The 22,372-nt window shown below is 45.9% G+C and overlaps 1 protein-coding gene across 1 annotated transcript; it reads left to right on the top strand.

Annotated features, from left to right (window-relative positions):
• Positions 1 to 806: 806 nt before the first annotated feature.
• Saal1 (serum amyloid A like 1) lies at positions 807 to 20,187 on the top strand. The gene is made up of 12 exons (XM_021167454.1): positions 807 to 966; positions 2,489 to 2,602; positions 2,904 to 2,987; positions 5,864 to 5,943; positions 6,498 to 6,557; positions 6,661 to 6,776; positions 7,235 to 7,415; positions 9,656 to 9,738; positions 9,824 to 10,012; positions 16,620 to 16,816; positions 19,061 to 19,153; positions 19,505 to 20,187. The coding sequence occupies exons 1-12, from the start codon at positions 832 to 834 to the stop codon at positions 19,595 to 19,597; spliced, it is 1,425 nt and encodes a 474-aa protein (XP_021023113.1). The 5' UTR covers positions 807 to 831; the 3' UTR covers positions 19,598 to 20,187.
• Positions 20,188 to 22,372: the final 2,185 nt, after the last annotated feature.

The following is a 22,372-nucleotide window of genomic DNA, read 5'->3' as shown; positions in this document are numbered from 1 at the left end:
TTAACTAAACTAAGTCTTCAAGGTTATAGTTGAAAATCACACAAGACTGTTGATTACCTATGAGTAACTAGAGAAACATGAACTGACTTGTGTTTTGGGGTATGCGGGGCAGGGGAGGGGGGAGAAAAAATAAAAATAAATAAAGCTACTTTCTGGTTATAAAAAGTGAGTCTGTGAGAGAAGGACCAGGGAAGCTTGGGTGGGTGATAACTCAGAAGATTCCATAAACACAAGACACAGCTAACTCAATTTCCTGCACCTGAGATTTTAAGAGAAAAGTAAGTTTGCAGAGCATGTATGCACACTTCAGTGTACTAGGATGAACCTCAGATAAAAGAATTAAAAACAAAAACCAACCAAACAAGAGTTTCTGGGCACCGTGGCACCTGCCTATAGTTCTAGCTGCTGGAAGTGGAGGCATAAGATGGTGAGTAGCAGGCTAGCCTGGACTACAGAGCTTGACCCTGACTCAAACAAAGAATCAAATCAAAGAAAGATTAAATCCCACAAGTGTGTGCTAAAATTTAAGTTGATGTAAGGTATAAATCAGCACTAATGAATAGCTAACATAGCTAACATATCTGGACATGGCAGTTACTAAATACATTCCGCTGTGTGTGTGTGTGTGTGTGTGTGTGTGTGTGTGTGTGTGTGTGTGTGTGTGTTCTGTGCTCACTCCTAGCCCTGGGTGGAGAAGAAGACCCCATGGATCCTACACGCGGGAGCTTGACGGCAGGGGGCGCTGTGGGGGAGCTGCGCCGTGTGCGTTGGGCTCTCTGGCGCGTCCTCTCGCCTCCTCCGCGGCTTCCGGTATTGTTGGCGCGCACCGGCATGGATCGAAACCCGTCTCCTCCGCCGCCTAGCTGTGGTCCGGAGGATGAAGAGGACCTGGGTGGGGGAGACCGCATCGGGAGCACGGTCTACAGCAAGCACTGGCTCTTCGGCGTCCTCAGCGGGCTCATCCAGGTGCGGAGACTCGCGCAGGCGCCCTCCGTGCCGAGGGAGTGGATGGGATGCTGGAGGCTCGCGGGTGCCGATTGACTAACTTGCCAGAACTACACCGCGCACGTACTTTACTCGGCTTCTACTCCCTAACCCCACTGTCACGTACGAAGTCGAGACCCTACCATTCGTGTTTTGTCGGCTGTTGTTCTACTGGAATACATAGTTTGGAGCCAGACAGCCCTGATCTCCGAGACGCGAGCTTATCCCATGCTGGAAACGGGACTCCTTAACCCAGATCCTCCATTTCTTTCATACTTTCTATAAAACAAGATAGTCAGTATTATCGTAAACAAGATTTTGTATAGATTGAGATTATAATGAGGCTGTCAATAGATGTTTTCTGCCCATTGCTGTCCATACCGCCAATTTCTGTTTTCTCTAAGCCATTTTTTACATTGCCAAAAAAAAAAATCTTCCTTTTTATTATTTTTAAAGGTTGTTCTTGTTGCTCATAGGAGAAAACTTTCTATTTCCTAACTGGGGACCCAAGGTTGGTTGTACCTTCTTCAGCCATTTTACGGTACATTGTGTTTCATCACCAGTAGACAGTTGGCCATCTCCAAACATGTCTTATACTTTCTGAGCACTTGTAGTCACCTCTGAATGCTTACCTCATTTCCCCAGGACAATCCTACCCTTCTCATAGATTTAGATTTCTTCTTTTAAGAGAAATGTGTGTCTTCTCCCAGGAGTAGGTCATTGGTCCCTAATTTTTTCTCCCATAGTTCTTTCACCAGTTCAGCGCAGTCAGCCTCTTTCTGTTGTAATTGCCTAGTTATATGTCTTTCCTACGTTAATGCTAAACCGTTTGAAACCAAAAGGGTTATTTTGTTGTTTTAATTTTTCTGATGCAGCACCTACAGACCATATTTACTTGAAGAGTGTTTAATGTGTAGATCTATCTAAGGCTGTGGAAAGCTTTTGGAGCCCCTTGGCAGGAATCTGACATTGGGCCAGGACTAGGAAGTGGGCCATGACAAGTTGGTTCAGGCAGGAATCTAATTTTAGGCTAGAACAAAAAAGGCATGAGTATGGCTTTGGGCTGGGACGGGGAAGTAGGCTCAGTTATCTTGGTCATCCTGATAAGCCCCTAGAAACAGTGCTCACAGGGGTGATCGTGGGACTTTGTTTATTGCCTTGCTTGTTCCTTGACTTTGTGTTTATTGTGCCGCTTGTCCTTATTATTTGCATGTCATTAAAATGGTATAAAAGCAGATTGGGAAAAAATTAACCTGCCGCAGCCTCAGAACTGCCTGGGGTCATGCTTACAATGTTGTCTGTCTTTTTTCTTTTTAATCCTCACTCCTGCCCTGGAGTCAGAACCTGCTGACTGACTGAGTTGGCTTGATTACAAGGTGCTAGATTTTAGAGACTGTTTTGTCTGAGGAGATACTTTTGAGAGACTGAGACTTCTACGTGATAATATTTTACCTGAAGACCTATGAGTATTTTAACTGATTTTTTTTCCTTTATGTTTCTGAAGATTGTCACACCTGAAAGTGGCACATCTGGCTCAGCTGATGAGGAAGAACAGGCAGGTCTTGCTGAAGAAATGGAGAATGAGATTTGCAGAGTCTGGGATATGTCCATGGACGAGGTATGCGGATGGAAGTGAGATTCTGAACAGACTCAGAGTGGGGAGGTGATGAAGGGGCTGGAGAGATGGCTCCATGGTTAGGAGGACTATCTGCCCTCCCAGAGGTCCTGAGTTCAATTCCCAGCAACCACGTGGTGGCCCATAGCCATCTATACTGGGATTTGTGGTATACATGCAGATAGAACACTCATATACATAAAATAAGTAGAAAGGATCATTCCTCCACTGTTGGCGGAAAGGCCTATTCAGTGATTGCAGAACAGGATTCAGCATCAAATTTGGTAATCATTTCTGTTTGTAGGATGTGGCTTTATTTCTCCAAGAATTTAAGGCTCCTGACATATTCATGGGCGTGCTGGCCAAATCCCCATGTCCCCGATTAAGAGTAAGTATATAGAGTCCTTTCCTCTTGCTTTGCTTATTAGCTATAAGCCAGTGAACCACTGTGCCTCTACTTACTGAACATTCTTAGGTAGTGCACTCCTTGCAATGACTAGATATGTAGAATTTTAGATTTGGGCTAGATGAGGGAGATCAATGCTTTGCTTTAACAGCTGTGGAAACCAGCCAGGCACAGCCATGCTAGGCTGCTAATGCGTGACAGAACAAGGGACAGTGGAAGCGCTGGCCCGCCATTTGTGTCTCTTGGTCCTTTCACTCACAAAGCCCTCCACTGCCTAAAAACATCCTAAGGTCATTGTCGCTCAGGACTTCCACTGTCTGATTGTGAGAACTTCCTACATGCTCTTCCTGGTCAGGGCTGCCTGTGTCCCTTCTCACCAGCATGGCGCCCGTGCTGTCTTTCCCTTCCCTTTCTGTCTGTGCCAGTACCACAGTGTGGCACTTTTCTGCCTTACCAAGTAAGTTGTCTGTGGTTATTGCTGAGAGCAAGCTCCTAAGAACAGCAGATGGAACAGTGAGCGTTGCAGTGTCCTGAGCATTACTGCCGTTTATGGCTCTGTGCAGTGCACAGGATGCGTGATTCTCAGTACGTGTTGCTCCTATGAGACACACTTAATAGATGAAAGAAGGAGTCTCAGAGACTGTGTCCAAATCTCACAGCTAGTTAAAGACAAACTGGGGTTTGACCCTAAGCCCAAGTCCAGTATAACCTTATTGTTGCTTCTTTTTCTTTGAGATGAAGTGCAAAGTTCCATATGATATTTTATAAATTAAAAGTTGAAGTAAGATATTTTTTAAAGAAGATTTATATATTTATGTATAGGGGTGCTTTGTCTACATGTATGTCAACACTAGAAGAGGGCACCAGATCTCATTATAGATGGTGTGATATACCATGTGGTTGCTGGGGATTGAGCTCTGGACCCCTGGAAGAGCAGTCAGTGCTCTTAACCACTGAGCCATCTCTCCAACCCTTTGAATTAAGATTTCATTTAGTGGAGTGCTCTGCCCATATTGGATCCTTACATTAACTTGAAATGTTGGCAGTTTTGTGGGGTTGTCTCGTGGATGTTACTATTTTAAATAAATTGAGTCGTGATCAGTTCAGGAGTTAGCCACACGGTTGTAAATGTGTCCTAATCACAGTCTCCTAAGGCTGTTCCTCAGCCTGTCTGGATGGTGGAGTCACTAAACCACCGGTCTTACATTAGCACATCCCAGACTACTGGTACTGAGCCCACCTCAGGAGTGTCTGAGCCAGCAGGGCAGGGCAGGACCCAGGGTCATACCCTTTTCAAAAGCTTTGTCCTACAGGACCTTCAAAAGTCAGGCCACATCTCCACGTGAAATTCTAGGCACTGTTGACATCTGCCAGGGATTCTCATGAGCAGCCCAGTCAGGAGGTGGTCCTTTGGCAGAAAGCTCACTCATCTCTCTCTGTTGATAAGAGAATGTGTGTCTTCTGCCCCAACACTCTTGATTTTTTCCCAAAGTTTGCGTTCTACTAGAACTCTCTTTAGTCCCTCTCACACTTTTGTCAGCTTTTCCCCTTCCTGTTTCTTCCTGTGTCTCAGTCTGGACTCTGTCCAAGTGCAGACCCTTTACAGTCATTGCTGTAGTGAGTCCCTGCGCTGTACAATACAGGTTGAGATGGCGATCTCTGTCTCAGCCTTCAAAGCTGGGGTTCCAGGCACCACTGCCACAGCCAGCTTAGCTCTGTGATTCTTACTCTCATACATTACAGCTCTCCTCTAGTGATACCACAAAGCCCTGCCCCTGCGCCCCCCCCCCCCCCCCCCCCCCCCCCCCCGCAACTGGTGCAACATCCAGCTTTGTTGAGGAATTTTCGACCTGCATGCTGTATTTTCTAATCCCATGTTCTCCTCTCTAATTGAGTGATTATCACACTGATCAGTGTGCCCTTGGCAAATGCTGGCTCCGGAGGCTTTACTCTGGAGATTCTGATTCGGTGGAGGTGATGGGACTTGAAAAGTGTTGACAAACTCCCTAAGTGTTGTGTCTCAGCAAGCGTGGCAACCCTGTCCTGTGCACATACACTGGGTCCTTATGTCTTCGTTTTTCCTGTAGGTGTGACTAGTACCTGTGACTGGGAAATAGACGTAATTTCAGATCTAGAGCCAAGCCTGGTGCTCTCTCTTCACCTTCTGACAGACTGTCGGCCAAACCTCTGGAGTCTTTGGCTCCATGCTTTTTCGTGCGTGCCACCCCGCCTCTGGTAGTGGTTCTGTCTTCTTGGGCTGAGCATCCTGGTACCTAACATCCAGGCTCTGGATTGACACAGTTTCCCAATTGGAGATCTTGGGCAGGTTGCTTGACTTTCCTGGTTTCCAGGTTGCTTCAGTTTCCTCATTTGAAAAGTGGGGACAGTACAGTCCCCATTGTGTACTGACTGTGTTAAATGCTACACGAGGATTCAGTGTCTCGTTCCCTCCTTGAGAATCTCATGGCCCCAGAGACACTGTCCTGTATTAAGTCTAAACTCTCGAGCGAGGCAGTCAGATGCTTTCAGTCCCGATCCTTTTCCTCTGCTGTATTTTTCTTACCTTTGCTTGGGTTTCCTGCTGCTCTCTCCATTCGTTGTCTGTGTTAAGAATCCTTTCCGCTGTAAGAGTTCCTCATCTGTAACTTCCACCTTCCAACTTCCTCTGTGTCTTTTGTTCCTTCTCAGCTACATGGGCTGTATGAGCTAAGTATAGGTATGGATGCTGGCAGTACACTTTCATAGTCTGCCTCCCCATTCCTTCCCCTCAAACTTGGTACAGTAAAGGGTTTTGTTCAAGTTGTTATTCTTTGTGATTACCTTACAGCCATTGTGACCTGTGAACTTTGGTTTGACAGGAAATCTGTGTGGGAATTTTAGGGAATATGGCTTGTTTCCGGGAGATATGCGAGTCCATCAGCAAGAACGAGGATCATGGGTAAGTACTACTACCCAGTAGCTGTGTCTCCCAGGATGGGTTCTAAGTTTCTATCCCAGGGGACTCCTGGTTCCTAGGAGAAGTGAACTGTGCAGTGCTCCTTGTCTCAGGGGCAGCTTGTGTTGATTAGCTGAGGCATCTGTGCAGCTAGGGACACAACTCAGGGCAGAGCCTGTGCATCCATGGGAAGGCCTGAGTCAGCGGAGTAAGTGGGCTAGTCAGAGAGCACGCAGAGCCTAACTTGGAGCTGGGTGCAGCTGGGCAGAATCCAGAACAATGTAAGCATAGAGAATCCAAGGACTCGGAACTCGTCTGGGAAACTCAGTTGCTGAAGTGTTGCTCTGTGAACGTTTGACTTAGATCGCGAATGGGCGATTGTATGGTGGGGGGGTCACCATAACGTGAAGAACTGTCCTAAGGGTCGCAGCATTCTGCATCTTGATGGGGTTTTCTGCATTTATTCTTTGTCTTACAATTTAAACCATGTTGAAATGCAATGAAAAGTGGTCTTTGCAATGCGATGCTTTACGCTCCCGCTCACTGTGGCTCTGCAGGCAGGTGCTGCTGCAGTGTTTGTGTGACTCAGACCCACCCACCCTGCTGGAAACCTGCAGGTAAGTGTCTGTCATGGTGGGACCTGGGAGGCAGCGGGAAGTCCCCACTGCTGTGGCCTTACCTATGGTCCATGTCGACCCTGAGCTCACGTTTGTCACGTAGGTTGTTGCTTACTTGCCTTTCCCAGACAGAAGTGGCCAGTGTCTGGGTTAGAAGGATCCGGGAACACCCATCTGTCTACGCTAACGTTTGCTTCATCATGTCTAGTTCAACAAACGGTAAGTCACCATGCAGCCTAGGGAGGGAGAGTAGCGCATGCGTTAGGGAACTTCTGTGGACGGCTCACTTTCTAAATCTTGTTTGTCAGTTTATGTTTTCACTTGTAAAATTCTTTTAGGTGTTTGCCTGCATTTGTGTATCTCTCACATGTTGGTGTGTGCCTGGTGCCCACAGAGGCCAGAAGACGGGGTCAGATGCTCTAGGACTGGAATTATAGACAGTTTTGTGAGCTGTTTCCTGTATGGGTGCTGGGAATCAAACCTGGGTGTGCTGGTGGTGCTCTTCGTGGCTGAGCCATCTCTCCAGCCCCAGGAAGCCACTTTGCATTGCAGGAGGTTTAAATAGGCTCCTGGAGACACCCTGGGAGGAAGTGAAACCTCGGTGGGTGGATTTGGCTGTGGGAGCAGCTTGGGGTATTGTTCTGGGATTCTCATTTGAACACCTGTCTCCGCTGCAGTTGACTTGCTGGTGAAGGTCGGGGAGGTCGTGGACAAACTCTTTGACTTAGATGAAAAACTCATGTTGGAATGGATTAGAAAGGGGGCTACCCGGCTTCCAGGCCAACCCCAGGAGGACTCTGAAGAGCAGCCAGTGTTTTCCATTGTACCCTGTGTGCTGGAAGCTGCCAAACAAGTGCGGTAGGTGAACTCCTGTCCAGACTGTTGTAGGGAGACCCAGTCGTTCAGAGCATCGTCAGATGGAAGCGTCTTAGTTTCATTCGGTACGCCCTTCTCTCGGGGGTTGTGGTGGCAGGGTAGTTTCTCTGCGAGAATCGTGTGCTGAAGCATTTGATCCGGTGTGGCTTGCCTGTTGCCAGTGTTCTTAGTCACCTGGGTTGACGAGAGAGAGAGAGAGAGAGAGAGAGAGAGAGAGAGAGAGAGAGAGAGNGGGGAGGAGAGAGAGGAGAGAGAGACAGAGACAGAGACAGAGACAGAGGAGAGGAGAGAGAGAGAGAGAGACAGAGAGAGAGACAGAGAGAGAGAGAGAGAAAGAAAGAAGAAGAAGGAGGAGGAGAGGGAGAGGGAGAGAGAGAGAGAAATGCTGCGGGATGAATTTAGGCTCTGCGAATCCTTCGGAAGAGCAACTCTATGCGTAAACCTGAGACCACCACAGTCACTGACTAGTTACTAAGGGCTGCTTCAGAGCCTAGGAGACATCCCTTAGGGATTCATGCCAGATCCGGTGGCTCTGTTAAAATTCTGCTACAGTGTTTAGCTTGCTGTGGTTACCGACAACAATCTTATCTATTTTAAATAATCAAAGAGAAAAGGTTTCTTGCTTTATTTTATGTCAAACGTGAAACAGCTCCATTGAGCATGCTTGTTTTCTCCCGCTTCCTCCTTGCGTCTGTATACCTGTCTGCATCGGTGGGTGACTTGGGGGCTTCAGTGTCTTGTCATGAGAGGCAGGAGTTTATGGGTTGTTAAAACAATGTATTGCTAATGACAGCGATATTAACACTTGAATGATCCACTTAGTTGTTGGCATAGTTTCAGAACTTACTGTAGTATGCTAAAAGCTGTTACTTTTATACCTTTTACCAAATCAAGTTTAAACTACACACACACACACACACACACACACACACACCTGCTACTTGAGTATTCCCAGTGTGTAAATTGTGCTGCTGTCATCTTGTCTGGAGGATGGGAGAGAACTGCAATGCCCTTACTTTTCCGTACCCAGCTCTCCTCATGACCAGTCAGCTTCGGAGCCATGCTCCTGGCTCTTACTGGGATCCCGTTCTGCCACGCAGGCCTGTTCTCTCTGGCCTGGGCGAGTACCACACTCTCCCAACCTTCTGAGCTGCCTGGCTTGTCTCTTCCAAGACTAACAGCTGCTTTGGTGGGGTGCACACCGTCTTACTTCATGCAGCAGGCTTGTCAGTCGCCTTCTTAGGAACTGATCCAGATTTGCAAGGCTGGCACACAAGCCTCTCTCCAAAGCCTTGCGTAGAAGCCCCGACACAAAGCCTGTCCATCTGTGTTCTTACTTCCGCTGAGTAAAGTTCTATTCTCCAGATGGACAGGGCCCTTTTGCTTACAAGCCTTTGCTCAGGGCGCCTTTCGTCCGTGCCTCAAACACCCACTCTGCAGATTCCACGCACCATTTCTCTTAAGATTTCTTCCCTGACTAAATTTCTGTGTGGTCTTTTAGTGCCTGGGCCCTCTAGTGTTAAATTCATTTCATTTTTTTTTTAGGTAATTACCCTTTTAATTACCTTCTTTCCTCCCAGACGGGTATACTTTATGAAGGTAGGTGTAGCATCTTAACACCCTCTGCCTTCCTGGCCCCTGGCCTTAAGTGCCCCAGATGACAGACATTGCGTCCACACGGCTGAGCCAGTACATGTCACTCTTTTCACTTAATCGGCTGGTGGAAGAAGCTGCATTTTGAGTTCTAAGAATACAAAATGTTGAGCGAAAGCATTAGTTTTGTATGGTTCTAGTGTTCTCAGCGAGGGAGCTAGGATGGTCTGTGAAGGCTGGAGAGCGTCAGTACCAGGGTGCTGTAGGCCTCACACCCCTCCCATGCATGTCTCAGTATCACGAGTACATACATTCACACACTTCCCATGTATTCACATGCTCATTCACACACGTACACTCATACATATACACTCACACACATTTACACACATATTCTCACTTGTACACACTTAATCACACATTCATATATACACCTCACACATTGACACACTCCCATACATAAAGACAGAGACACACCCACTGTTTTCTGTTTTCCCCATTTAATGGAAACGCTAGTGAGCAGAGTCTATTCCGTTGGCCATTCCATCCCACGCCTGCTGAGAGAGGGAGCAGCGGCTGCTCTCGAGCCAGTGCAGTTACTGAAGTTACTTTTCTGTTTCTCTGCTCAGCTCTGAAAACCTGGAGGGGCTGGATGTTTACATGCGCATCTTACAGCTGCTCACCACGGTGGATGACGGCGTGCAAGCCATCGGTAAGGCGGCGCCTTGGAGCTCACTGTTGTTGCTCACTTGAGTATTCACTAGCTCTAAATTACTTCTTTTTTTAAAATATTTAAGTGCAGTGTCCTGATACTGGAAATGACACGTGGCGTTTACTCTTTGACCTGGTGTGCCATGAATTCTGCCAGCCTGATGACCCGCCCGTCACACTACAGGAACAGAAGACAGTGCTAGCGTCTGTCTTCTCAGTGCTGTCGGCCATCAGTGCCTCACGGGCTGAACAGGAGCACCTGAAGATAGAAGAAGGCAAGTGTAGTGTCCGTTCACCACATTAGATTGGTGTCCTCCAGATAGGAAGTGCCATGCCGCTGTGTGCTCATCACTGGGTTTCTCTTTCACGTTTTCTCTGTTTAAAAAGAAAATACCCTTATTCAGTACCCTAGTCATGTAAAATATTAGATACAAACATAGGATAATGTTTATAAAAGGCATTGAGGAGAGGCTCGGGGTGCAGCTCTAATGGGGAGCATGAATGCATTCCTCGTCCAGTCCCCAGCACCAAACAGTGTGGCTCCATCCAGAGGTACCACCCTGCTTTATCATGAGTGCCTCCTAAAGTCCTCTGTAAGCTACTAATTCCACTGCTGTGCTCACGGAGGATCAGCCATACTGAGTGAGGACAGTGTCTCTTCACTCTGGCTTTGACTTGTTTAATCCTGAATTAGGGTGAAGAGTTCACAGCCCCAAGTGCTTGCCGATGCTTCATCGGGTCTGCGTTGAGTGTGTGCAGTGTCGAGGAGTGTATTGGCAGGTCTGCCCATCTCAGACTCGGTTTCTGCGTCTCAGCTTACATGTTATGCTTGTTCCAGGCATTTATCTTCTGAATAGCTGTTCTCTGTTACATACTTTCTTCTACTGACTGTTGTTGGGCTTGATGATTTGCATATTAATATCTTGATTCCAGCATCTTGATTGACTTGCCTGTAGTTTGATTTTGCTGTGCTTAGGGTTCAGCACGGGGCCTTGCACACATAGGTAGACATCCTGTTGCTGAGCTGTATCCACTTCCCTGTCTTGTTGTTCTTGCATTCTATCTGCCTCCACATCTATCTGTCATCTCTGAGCCATCTCTCCAGCCTTTTCTTACTGTGAACTTTATCTGATATTAAGTTACATGTACTTTGTCATTTTTCTATCTCTGACTTCTTTTTTTTTAAGATTTATTTATTTTATTTATATGAGTACACTGCAGTCTTCAGACACACTAGAACATCAGATCCCATTACAGACGAATGTGAGCCACCATGTGGTTGCTGGGAATTGAACTGAGACCCTCTGGAGGAGCAGTCAGTGCTCTTAACTGCGGATCCATGTCTCCAGCCCTCTGACTTGTTTTTGCTTTATCTACGTGGGTTGCCTAGTCTCTCTGGTGGTTTAAACACCTGACAGGAGGCTCTCTTCTTCTCTTGACTCTCTAGGTAATGTCTCAAGACCCTCACTATTTAGTGTTATTGGGCATAAGGTACTTGTTTTTTCCATTCAAGGATGTTTTGATATCTTCCTGTTTTAAGTTTTTCTTTTTATAAGGAAGCACTGTTTCTATATTTAAGGAGGGGTTACTGGTAAGTTATTTCTCCTCAGGTGAAATGCACCAGTACAGACCAAATTAAATGTTGTTGTATTGGGAAGCTGCTCTCAGACGAGTTCACTGACCCCAAGGACCAAGGCCAGGGAAGTCACCACTGCGGGGAGAGAGAGGTTGGGGGAAGAAAAAGAGAAAGAGAGAAAGGATGTGCATGTAGAGAGAGAAGAGGAGAACAAGAGAGACAAAGAGGGAGACCAATGTCTGGATTACATAGGGAGGAGCCTCTGGGGGACGGGCAGCCAAGCCCCTGGGCTGAAAAGTTCAAAGTTGGGGACAGAATGTGCCAGGTAGGGACTGAGGGATGCTGGGAGAACTTGGAGGCCCAGTCTGCTTTGGTACGTAAGATAGGCGTGTCAGTCCCCTGTTTCAGGGTCTGACACCAGTTACCTTGCTGACAAGTGACACTGAAGAGCCTGGGGGAGCTGGCAGAGGTCATCATGTGAGAGCTTGGGAGGGAGTCTAGTACGCATAAAATCACGCACGGCACACCGTGTGTTGGAGGAGGAGGGGTGACGCTTCATACAGCTAGGGTGGCCTGTGAGTGATGGGAAGGAAAGTAGCGCAGCTGCCGGGGAGTAGAGTGTGGAGGGCAGGGACTCTGCTGTGGGTGACGCAGGGAGCCATGGAAGGCTCCAAGCACAGGTTGGATAGATATGGGTAGCCGTAGCAGCCCATAGGCTGGTAAATGTAGGGAGCCATGGGTAAAAAGGGAGAAGAGTAGCAGGCTGTGTGGCATCAGGACAAGCAAGGCTCTAGCTTTAATCAAGGCAGGAACAGTAGCAATGAGGGAGGATACTCCCAGACTGTTCACTTAGGGATAGGAAGAGTGGTGTGTGTGTGTGCGTGTGCGTGTGTGTGTGTAAGGGACGACTGGCTTTAAACATGCTGCCCGTTGGTGTCCTGGTGGAGGTGGGGAGGGGCAGTTTAATTCCGGAGCTAGGGAGAGGCCTGAGCTAAAAATGCAGATGTTGGGGCTGTCAGCTGTTGAGTTGCTCATCTCCTAAACCTCAGCGATTTCTTAGACTTGCTTTGATGTGAGAAGCTGGGGAGACCTTATCTCCTACTGCAGATGTGTTTATCTTGCTCTCTGTTGTCTCTGTTGCTCTGCAGTGTGACCAATGTGGGCTGCTATGCTGTGTGTGTGTATGTGTGTTTGTGTGTGTGTGTGTGTATGTGTGTCTGTGATCTTTCTAGTGGCACAGGGAATTTTTCTGTGTGAGACTAGCAATATCTTTTTTTTGTTTGTTTGTTTTTTTCGAGACAGGGTTTCTCTGTGTAGCCCTGGCTGTCCTGGAACTCTCTTTGTAGACCAGGCTGGCCTCGAACTCAGAAAGAAAAAAAAGAAGGGAGCTGGGCCCTGGTGGCACAAGCCTTTAATCCCAGCTCCCTTCTTTTTTTTCTTTTCATTTTTTTTATTGGATATTTTCTTTATTTACATTTCAAATGTTACCCCTTTCCCAGATTCCCTCCCTCCTGGAAACCCCCTATCCCATCCTCCCCTGCTTCTATGAGGGTGTTCCTCCACCCATTCTCACCTCCCCGCCCTCCATTCCCATATACTGAGGCATCTATCAAGCCTTTATAGGACCAAGGACCTCTCCTCCCATTGATGTCTGACAAGGCCTTCCTCTGCTACATATGCAGCTGGAATCATGTGTACTCCTTGGTTGATGGCTTAGTCTCTGGGAGTTCTGTGGGGTCTGGTTGGTTGATATTGTTGTTCTTCCTATGGGGTTTCAAACCCCTTCAACTCCTTCAGTCCTTTCTCTAACTCCTCTGTTGGGGACCCCTGCTCAGTCCAATGGTTGGCTGCGAGCATCCACCTCTGTGTTTGTAAGGCTCTGGCAGGAGACAACTATATCAGGCTCCTGTCAGCATGTACTTCTTGGCATCCACAATAGTGTCCGGGTTTGGTGATTGTATATGGGATGAATTCCCTGGTGGGACAGTCTCTAGATGGCCTTTCCTTCAGTCTCTGCTCTACACTTTATCTCCATATTTACTCCTGTGAATATTTTGTTTTCCTTCTAAGAAGACCCGAAGCACCCACACTTTGATCTTCCTTATTCTTGAGCTTCATGTGGTCTGTGAATTGTATCTTGGGTATTCTGAGCTTCTGGGCTAATATCCACTTATCAGTGAGTGCATACAATGTGTGTTCTTTTGTGACTGGGTTACTCAGGATGATATTTTCTAGTTCCATCCATTTGCCTAAGAATTTCATGAAGTCATCGTTTTTAATAGCTGTAATAGCTATTAATAGTGTAAATGTATCACATTTTCTACATCCATTCCTCTGTTGAGGGACATCTGACTTCTTTCCAGCTTCTGGCTATTATAAATGAGGCTGCTATGAACATAGTGGAGCATGTGTCCTTATTACATGTTGGAGCATCTACTGGGTATATGCCCAGGAGTAGTGTTGCTGGGTCCTCAAGTAGTACTATGTCCAATTTTCTGAGGAACTGCCAAACTGATTTCCATAGTGGTTTTACCAGCTTGCAGTCCCACCAGCAATGGAGGAGTATTCATCTTTCTCCACATCCTTGCCATCTGCTGTCACCTGAGTTTTTGATTTTAGCTATTCTGACTAGCGTGAGGTGGAATCTCAGGTTTGTTTTGATTTGCATTTCAATGATAATTAAGGATGTTGAACCTTTCTTTAGGTGCTTCTCAGCCATTCGACATTCCTCGGTTGAAAATTCTTTGTTAAAAAAAAAAAAGAAAAAAGAAAATTCTTTGTTTAGCTCTTTACCCCATCTTTTTTTTTTTTTAAAGATTTATTTATTTATTATATGTAAGTACACTGTAGCTGTCTTCAGACACACCAGAAGAGCGCATCTGATCTCATTACAGATGGTTGTGAGCCACCATGTGATTGCTGAGATTTGAACTCAGGACCTCCAGAAGAGCAGTCAGTGCTCTTAACTGCTGAGCCATCTCTCCAGCCCTACCCCATCTTTTAATAAGGTTATTTGATTCTTAGGAGTCTAACTTCTTGAGTTCTTTGTATATATTGAATATTATCCCTCTATCAGATGTAAGATTGGTAACGGTCTTTCCCCAATCTTTGGTTGCCGTCTTGTCCTATTGACAGTGTCTTTGCCTTACAGAAGCTTTGCAATTTTATGAGGTACCCTTTGGCGATTCCTGATCTTAGAGCATAAGCCATTGATGTTCTGTTCAGGAAAATTTCCCCTGTGCCTATGTGTTCAAGGCTCTGCCCCACTTTCTCTTCTATTGGATTCAGTGTATCTGGTTTTATGTAGAGGTCCTTGATTCACTTGGACTTGAGCTTTGTACAAGGAGATAAGAATGGGTCGATTTGCATTTTTCTACATGCTGACCACCAGTTAAACCAGCACCATTTGTTGGAAATGCTGTCTTTTTCCACTGGATGGTTTTAGTTCCTTTGTCAAAGATCAAGTGACCATAGGTGTGTAGATTCATTTCTGGGTCTTCAATTCTATTCCATTGACTACCTGTCTGTTGCTATACCATGCAGTATTTATCACAATTGCTCTGTAGTACAGCTTTAGGTCAGTGATGGTGATTCCCCCAGAAGTTCTTTTATTGTTGAGAAGAGTTTTCGCTATCCTAGGTTTTCTGTTGTTTCAAATGAATTTGTAAGTTGCTCTTTCTAACTCTATGAAGAATTGATTTGGAATTTTGATGGGGATTGCATTGAATCTGTAGATTGCTCTCTTCAATTTCTTTCTTCAGAGACTTGAAGTTCTTGTCATACAGATCTTTCACTTGCTTGGTTAGAGTCACACCAAGGTATGTTATATTATTTGTGACTATTGTGAAATGTGTCATTTCCCTAATTTCTTTCTCAGCCTGTTTATCCTTTGAGTAGAGGAAGGCTACTGATTTATTTGAGGTAATTTTATATCCAGCCATTTTGCTGAAGTTGTTTATCAGCTTTAGGAGTTTTCTGGTGGAATTTTTGGGGTCACTTAAGTATACGATCATATCATTTGCAAGTAGTGATATTTTGACTTCTTCCTTTCCAATTTGTATCCCTTTGACCTCCTTTTGTTGTCTAATTGCTCTGGCTAGAACTTCAAGTACTATACTGAATAGATAGGGAGAGAGTGGGCAGCCTTGTCTAGTCCCTGATTTAGTGGGATTGCTTCAAGTTTCTCTCCATTTAGTTTGATGTTGGCTACTGGCTTGCTGTATATTGCTTTTACTATGTTTAGGTATGGGCCTTGAATTCCTGATCTTTCCAAGACTTTTAACATGAAGGGATGCTGAATTTTTTCAAATGCTTTTTCAGCATCTAATGAAATGATCATATGTTTTTTTCTTTGAGTTTGTTTATGTAGTGGATTACATTGATGGATTTCCGTATATTGAACAATCCCTGCATTCCTGGGATGAAGCCTACTTCATTATGGTGAATGATCGTTTTGATGTGTTCTTGGATTCAGTTGGCAAGAATTATATTGAGTATTTTTGCATTAATGTTCATAAGGGAGATTGGTCTGAAGCTCTCTTTCTTTGTTTGGTCTTTGTGTGGTTTAGGTATCAGAGTAATTGTGGCTTCTTTGTTTGGTCTTTGTGTGGTTTAGGTATCAGAGTAATTGTGGCTTCATAGAACAAATTGGGTAGAGTACCTGCTGTTCCTATTTTGTGAAATAGTTTGAGGAACCCGAGCCACTGGTTGGGCAGGGTTTTGTGTCCCTGGATCCCGCTGGTCCCAGTTACTCCCTGTGGTGTTAGGACAGATGTTGTGTCCTCCTCACCTCCATCCTATGATCCTGGATGTGTTAGAGCGCCTGGGAGTGGAGCTTCCTGAGGGTGTTGTGGGACTGCTGTGGAGTTTGCACCCAAGGTCGCAGCAACCCTTCTTGATGTTGCAGGGCTAGACATTCTTACTGTGGAGGCCTCTGTGTGGTCCCCAACGTTATGTAGTTTCTGTGTTTAGGCAGAACATGGACATACTTGTTAGCTCCCTGATACAATTAGCTCTCTCCTTTGTACGTCAAGCCTTTCAGGAGGAACTCTGTGGAGTTGGGGATTACTCTCGTTTCCTGAGCTACCGTGATACAGCACTGAGCAAAAGCAACTTGGATGTGGGGAAACAGTTTATTTGAACTTACAGGTTACAGGCCATCACTGGTAAAAGTCAGAGCAGGAATGGGAAGCAGAAACCACTCTATCCACAGACGCTAAAGGATAGGTGGCACTAGTTCAGGATGGCTGGGATGACAGACAAACCAATGAATACTTGGCTGATTTTACTACCTTGATTTCATGCAGGGGATCTTCCTCTAATTGACAGCCTAATTCGGGTATTACAAAATATGGAGCATTGTCAGAAGAAACCAGAGAACCCCTCAGAGTCTGATAAAGAAGAGCCTACGATCTGTGGTCCCACCCAAGACGACTTCCATATGAAGATCTTGAAGGACATTTCATGTGAATTCCTTTCTAATATTTTTCAGGTGTTAACAAAGGTAGGAGGAGTATTAGTGACTTCTTCAGCAAAATCAAAGGTGTAGATTACTTGGCGTCCTGAACTTGAAACTTTTAGGGAAGGAGTGGCTGTACAGGGGTAGAAGGGACAAGCGGGTACCCTGGGAGAGATGACTGGGCAAACACAGGGCTCCTTGTTGCAGCCTCGGCTCCACCGTTATTTCTTATGGTATTAAAACAATTTCTTTCCTCTTCCCTTCTCCTCTCCTGTCTTGTGTGACTTGGAGTTGGGCCCTGGGACCTTGTGCTTGATAGGCAAGCAGTCTCCCTCTGAGCTGTAACCTCAGCCTGGTCTTAGCTTTTTGTTTTAAGTGGGGCAGGTTACACATGCGTGGAACTCACAGGACAACTTGCAAGAATGTTCTTTCTCTCCACCATTACTTTTTATATATAAAAAGTATGACTATTTTACTCAATTTGGGCGATTTTTATGTTGTTATCTGTATTTTTAAAATAACTGATGTGGTTTTTGTGCATGTGTGCATGCGCACACGATCAATAAAAGGCATATAGACAGCCTACATTACTAAAGTTTATATGGATTATTTCTGATATATGAAAATGTTGACTTTGTTTGGCTCTTTTTATGACTATTATGATTTTATGTTAAACTCTACAGGTGAAATTTGTACCCTATTTTGATTTATATTTTTTGTTATTAGTGAGCCAGATTATCTTTCCATATATTTGTATATTATTTACGTTTCTTCTTTATAAAGATCTCATTTTTTAAAATTTTGTATTTTGGGAGGCTAGTGAGGTGGCTCAGTGGTTAAGAGCACCGACTGCTCTTCCAGAGGTCCTGAGTTCAATTTCCAGCAACCACATGGTGCCTCACCACCATCTGTAAAGGGATCTGATGCCCTCTTCTGGCATGCAGGTGTACATGCAGACAGAGCACTCACACATTAAAAAATATACGTAAATAAATAAATAAATTTAAATGTTTGTATTTTTGTGGTGCTTAGAGACAAACCCAGGACTTTTCAAATGCTTACCAAGTGCTTCACCGCTGAGCTACATCCCTGGCCTGGTGTAGTTATTCATGTTGACTGTTTATTCTTGGCTAATCCTTATGTCTTAGTCACTCTTTTTTTATTTTTATTTTTATTTTTTTGGTTTTTCGAGACAGGGTTTCTCTGTGTAGCCCTGGCTGTCCTGGAACTCACTTTGTAGACCAGGCTGGCCTCAGAAATCCGCTGCCTCTGCCTCCCAAGTGCTGGGATTAAAGGCGTGTGCCACCACTCCCGGCTGACCAAATCAACTCTTATAAAAGAAGGCATTAAGTTGGGGGCTGGCTTCCAGTTTCAGAGGTTTAGTCCATTATCATCATGGCAGGAACATGGCAGCAGACAGGAGTGGAGCTGGAGAAATGGCGGAGGGTTCTATATCCTGATCTACAGGTGGAGAGTGAGACACTGGACCTGGTGGGCTTCTGAGACCTCAAAGCCTACCCACAGTGACAGCTTTCTCCAACAAGGCCACACCTTCTCCACAGCCACACCTCTTAGTCCTTATCCTTTCAAATAGTGCCACTCCCTCGTGACATTCGAGTTTGTGAGCCTGTGGGGGCCACTCTTATTTAAACCACCACAGCATCTTTTTTATATTGCTTTCAGTTTTTTGTTTTTTTTTTAATTGTTTGTCATTGCTTTAAGTTTTGGGAGGAAAAGACAAACATGGTTCTTTGTTTTTTAAGTTGCAGGAAGGTGGATTGATTAAAAACCAGCGAGGACACATTCCAAAACTTCTTAGATAACACCGTCAGGGAATTTGGATTTACTCTTGAGAAAACTGAGGAGCTACTGAAAGTTTTTTCTTTTTTTAAGCAAGTGATAGGATCAATTAGGGCAGGAATAAAGGAATAGAGATGAGGGCTGGGGCCAGCGAACGGGCTGAAGGTTGGTAACCTTCAGGACAGTTCGGAAACGAGAGCCTGAGTAAGGCTGGAGCGGGTAGAGGCTTCACCCGGAACCCAGCAGTGGGTCGGGAGGAAAGACGGAGAGCAGGGCAGGGCTTAGCGGTGCCTCAGCTCCTGGCCCAAGAAGCATGGTGAGCTTTGCCTTTCACTGAGATTGGCTGTGCGGAGGTCACAGAAGGCTCAGCAGGGCTTTCAGGATGCTGCTGAGACCAGCTGTGATTCTAGGTCCTGATAGCTGTGTTTGCAGATACAGCCTTAGTCCCTTTCCTTTTCTGATGTTACATTTTTCTTTTGCTTGTCACAGGAAAAGGTGGCTCAGGGACTGAAGGAGGGCCAGTTAAGTAAGCAGAAGTGCTCCTGCGCCTTTCAGAGCCTCCTGCCCCTCTACAGCCCTGCAGTGAGTATGGGGAAAATGATAGCATAGCTCCCGGGATTTAATGCTGTATGGCAGAGCCGCCATAGGGGGCTTGACAGCAAGGGGGAATTAATAAAACGCCAGTGAGCGACCTACGAGGAAGCAGTGGGCGTCTGTAACGGCCGGGAGTGAAAGGAACTAACTGGTTAGGGTCGTCACTTCTAGGGTCGTCACTGGAGTATTTCAAGTGACCTGCAGGAGGTCTCTTGGCTCACACTGTTTTTATATTGAGTCATTGGAAGGGCAGGAGGATGTTTTCATAGGTAACCATCGATGTCTTTAAAAAACACCTTTTCCTCTGCTGTAGACATTGGTTCTTTGTGTGACTCACAGGTGGAAGACTTCGTTAAAGTCGTACGTGAGGTCGATGAGGCTCTTGCTGATGACCTAGAAGGCAGCTTCCCAAGTGTGAAGGCACAGACTTGAGACCCAAGTTGGAGCTTCTGCTGTCCAAGGAATAAACTTTGTGTTTTCTATGGTTCGAAGTCGGCATTGGGATGATGGCGTGAATGAACATTGTATCAGACCTTGATTTCGTAGTCTGCCCTGATGCCCGTCTCCTCCCACTTGTGTTTACCGCTGTCAGCCCCCTCTCCTCTGCATTGAGCCCATGTTACTGATGCTTGGTTGAAGAAGAGGAAATCCAAGCTTGTTGTCACAGTTAAGGTGCTGCTGGGAAGAGACCCCATGGCCATGACAACTCTTACAAAGGATGACGTTTAATTGGGGCTGGCTTCCAGGTTCATTATCCTGGAGGGAAGCATGGCAGGGTGCAGGCACCATGGGGCTGGAGAAGGAGCTGAGAGCAGCTATATCTTGATTTGCAGGCAGCAGAAGGGGACCGGATCCCACACTGGGCAAAGCTCGAGCATAGGAGACCTCAAAGCCTGCCCCCACAGTGACACTTACTCCAATAAGGCCACACATCCTATTAGTGCCAGTCCTCATGGGCTATGCATTCAAGCACCCGAGTCTAGGTATCACCGTATTTGTCAGAGCAAAGATTCTTTTTCCAATATTGAGTTGTAAGGACTGTCTTCATAATCTTTAATTGGGCTTTTATATGAGAATTTTGTATCCATTACAAGTACATTTAGTTGCAGTGACAGAAACCCCTCATATGGTAGCTTCCTCCATTATCCTTGTGTATTTCATGCAATATATACAGAGACAAGTGCAGACTGGGGAACCGTCTGCCTCCTTTCCCTGTCCCAGTGGCCTACCATGCAGACCTTTGCACACACACACTTATTTGTAACAGTGAGGCCTGTGCTGTGTCTTCCATCCACATTCAGGGGTGAAAAGAAAGAGGCAAAGAGGTGCTCTAGGAGGTTCTGCCAGCCTTCCCTGACCTCCTCTGTTCTGTGTTGTATTTAAAGTCCAGGTCCTGCCCACTCTCCATACGAGGGAAGGTGTGACTGGCTTGGAGAGCCAGCCTGCTAGCACACAGTAGCTGCTCTGAGCCTCAGGTGTGCTAGCTCTCAACATCAGGTGTGTGGACTCCTCCAGATTGTCAGTCACAACCTGGAAGCAGTACTTACTGTGCCATGGTTCCACTTGCACTTTCCTGTTTCACAGACACTGGCATTCGGTGTGAGTGCGTTGGCGAGACTGTTCTCAGCATGAGCGGCAGTTGTGCTTCAGAACATGATTTGCTTGAGAAGATTTTAAGTAAAATTCAGGGACTGCCACAGCCGCTCTCGCCTGTGACTCCCTGGAGCTTCTCGCTGTCCCCAGTGCTTCCTCGCTGTCCCCAGTGCTTCTTGATGAAGACATTCCTGGAACCATCCAGGCACTTAGCATCCAGTCTGCATTACTTCACATACCAACCAGAATTCTTACTTGTTTAAAGAGAATCTCAGTTACTCACAAGGCCAGCTTTATAAACCCATTCCAGTTTCCCCCAGAATCTTTTTTAACATAAGGGATTGGTCTCCATTTATACTTAAGCGACTTTTATTGATAAAACACAGATTCTGTATTGGGGGGATAAGAACTCACTTTCTGATCTGTGGATGTTGCTGAAAAGGATTGGAGAACAGGAGCGCACACTCAAACTTGACCTGACAGGCGGATTTACCTTATACCTTCCTGTCCCTGGGGCTAACCGTAATGCTAGACTGTAAGGTTATGTGTTTGTAGTTAGGGACCAGCTCTTATGTGTGCCACACTGGATGGGAATTCCGAATCCTGTGTCCTCTGTGACTGACGCGGGGTTTCAGCAGCATGTTGAAGTCACTCATGCTACGACGAGGTGTTCTCTCATGTAGAAGATGGAGCCTGCTGCACTCGGAACAGCACTCGGATCTCTTGCTTTTGCTTACCGTTGTGCATGCGTGGTTCATGTTGCTTTTATGAGAACACAAGGACTTCTGAGGGTGAGGCTGCCCCTCAGAGGACAAGTTCTAGAGGGAGAGGATAAAGGGTGTGGCGTGAGAGGGCCAACATGCTGTTTCCTGCTTCTCGGTTCTGGCTGGCCGCTAACTGTTTACTCTGTTGCTCCTGTCTCTCAGGCCCTACAAACTTCACATTGGTTTGATATGCATGAAAACATCCTGAGTCTGTAAAACTAGAGAAACGTAAAAGAAAACATGGTCAGGGCTAAAACTTAAGTGCTCTGTGATTCAAGGAAGTAACACACCAATGCGGCCATCTTTAAGGCTGGCACTCTGTAAGCGTAACATGAACCCGGGGAGTTCGTGGGCACGTGCATCCTGTGCTACATGCAGGTGCAGGAGGGAGAGAACTTAAAAGAGGAACAAGAGCTAGTAAACCTGCACGTGTGTAAATACCTGCATTTCAGCCCAGTTTCTAAGGAATCTGATCATCTCAAAAGAAGAGACGTTTTCTTGCTTTTTGTAAAGGATATTTCGTATCTGAGAGCTGAGGTCCAACTTCACTCTCGTGGGCTCTATTTTATTTTATTTTTCTTTCATTGCCTTGTCTGCTCTAGCTCCTTCAATTTAAAAGGGTTTTCCCCTCCACCTTTAATATTTCTTATTGCTTTGACTTGGGTTACTGACCTTGAAAACGCTGGCATGTATATAAATGGGGAAAGGTTGATAAGCTACCCCTCAGCATATATACTTCTGATGAAGTACATACAGAAACCATCTGCATACATCGAGAACTAGCCTGTGTCTGGCGCTCGGTACATCTTCAGCGAGCACCATTTTCTGCTCTGTAGAGTTGAGCTGTGTG

This window comes from Mus caroli, chromosome 7 (assembly GCF_900094665.2).
Source record: "Mus caroli chromosome 7, CAROLI_EIJ_v1.1, whole genome shotgun sequence".
NCBI lineage: Eukaryota > Metazoa > Chordata > Mammalia > Rodentia > Muridae > Mus > Mus caroli.
This window is presented reverse-complemented; position numbering and strand designations above follow the sequence as displayed.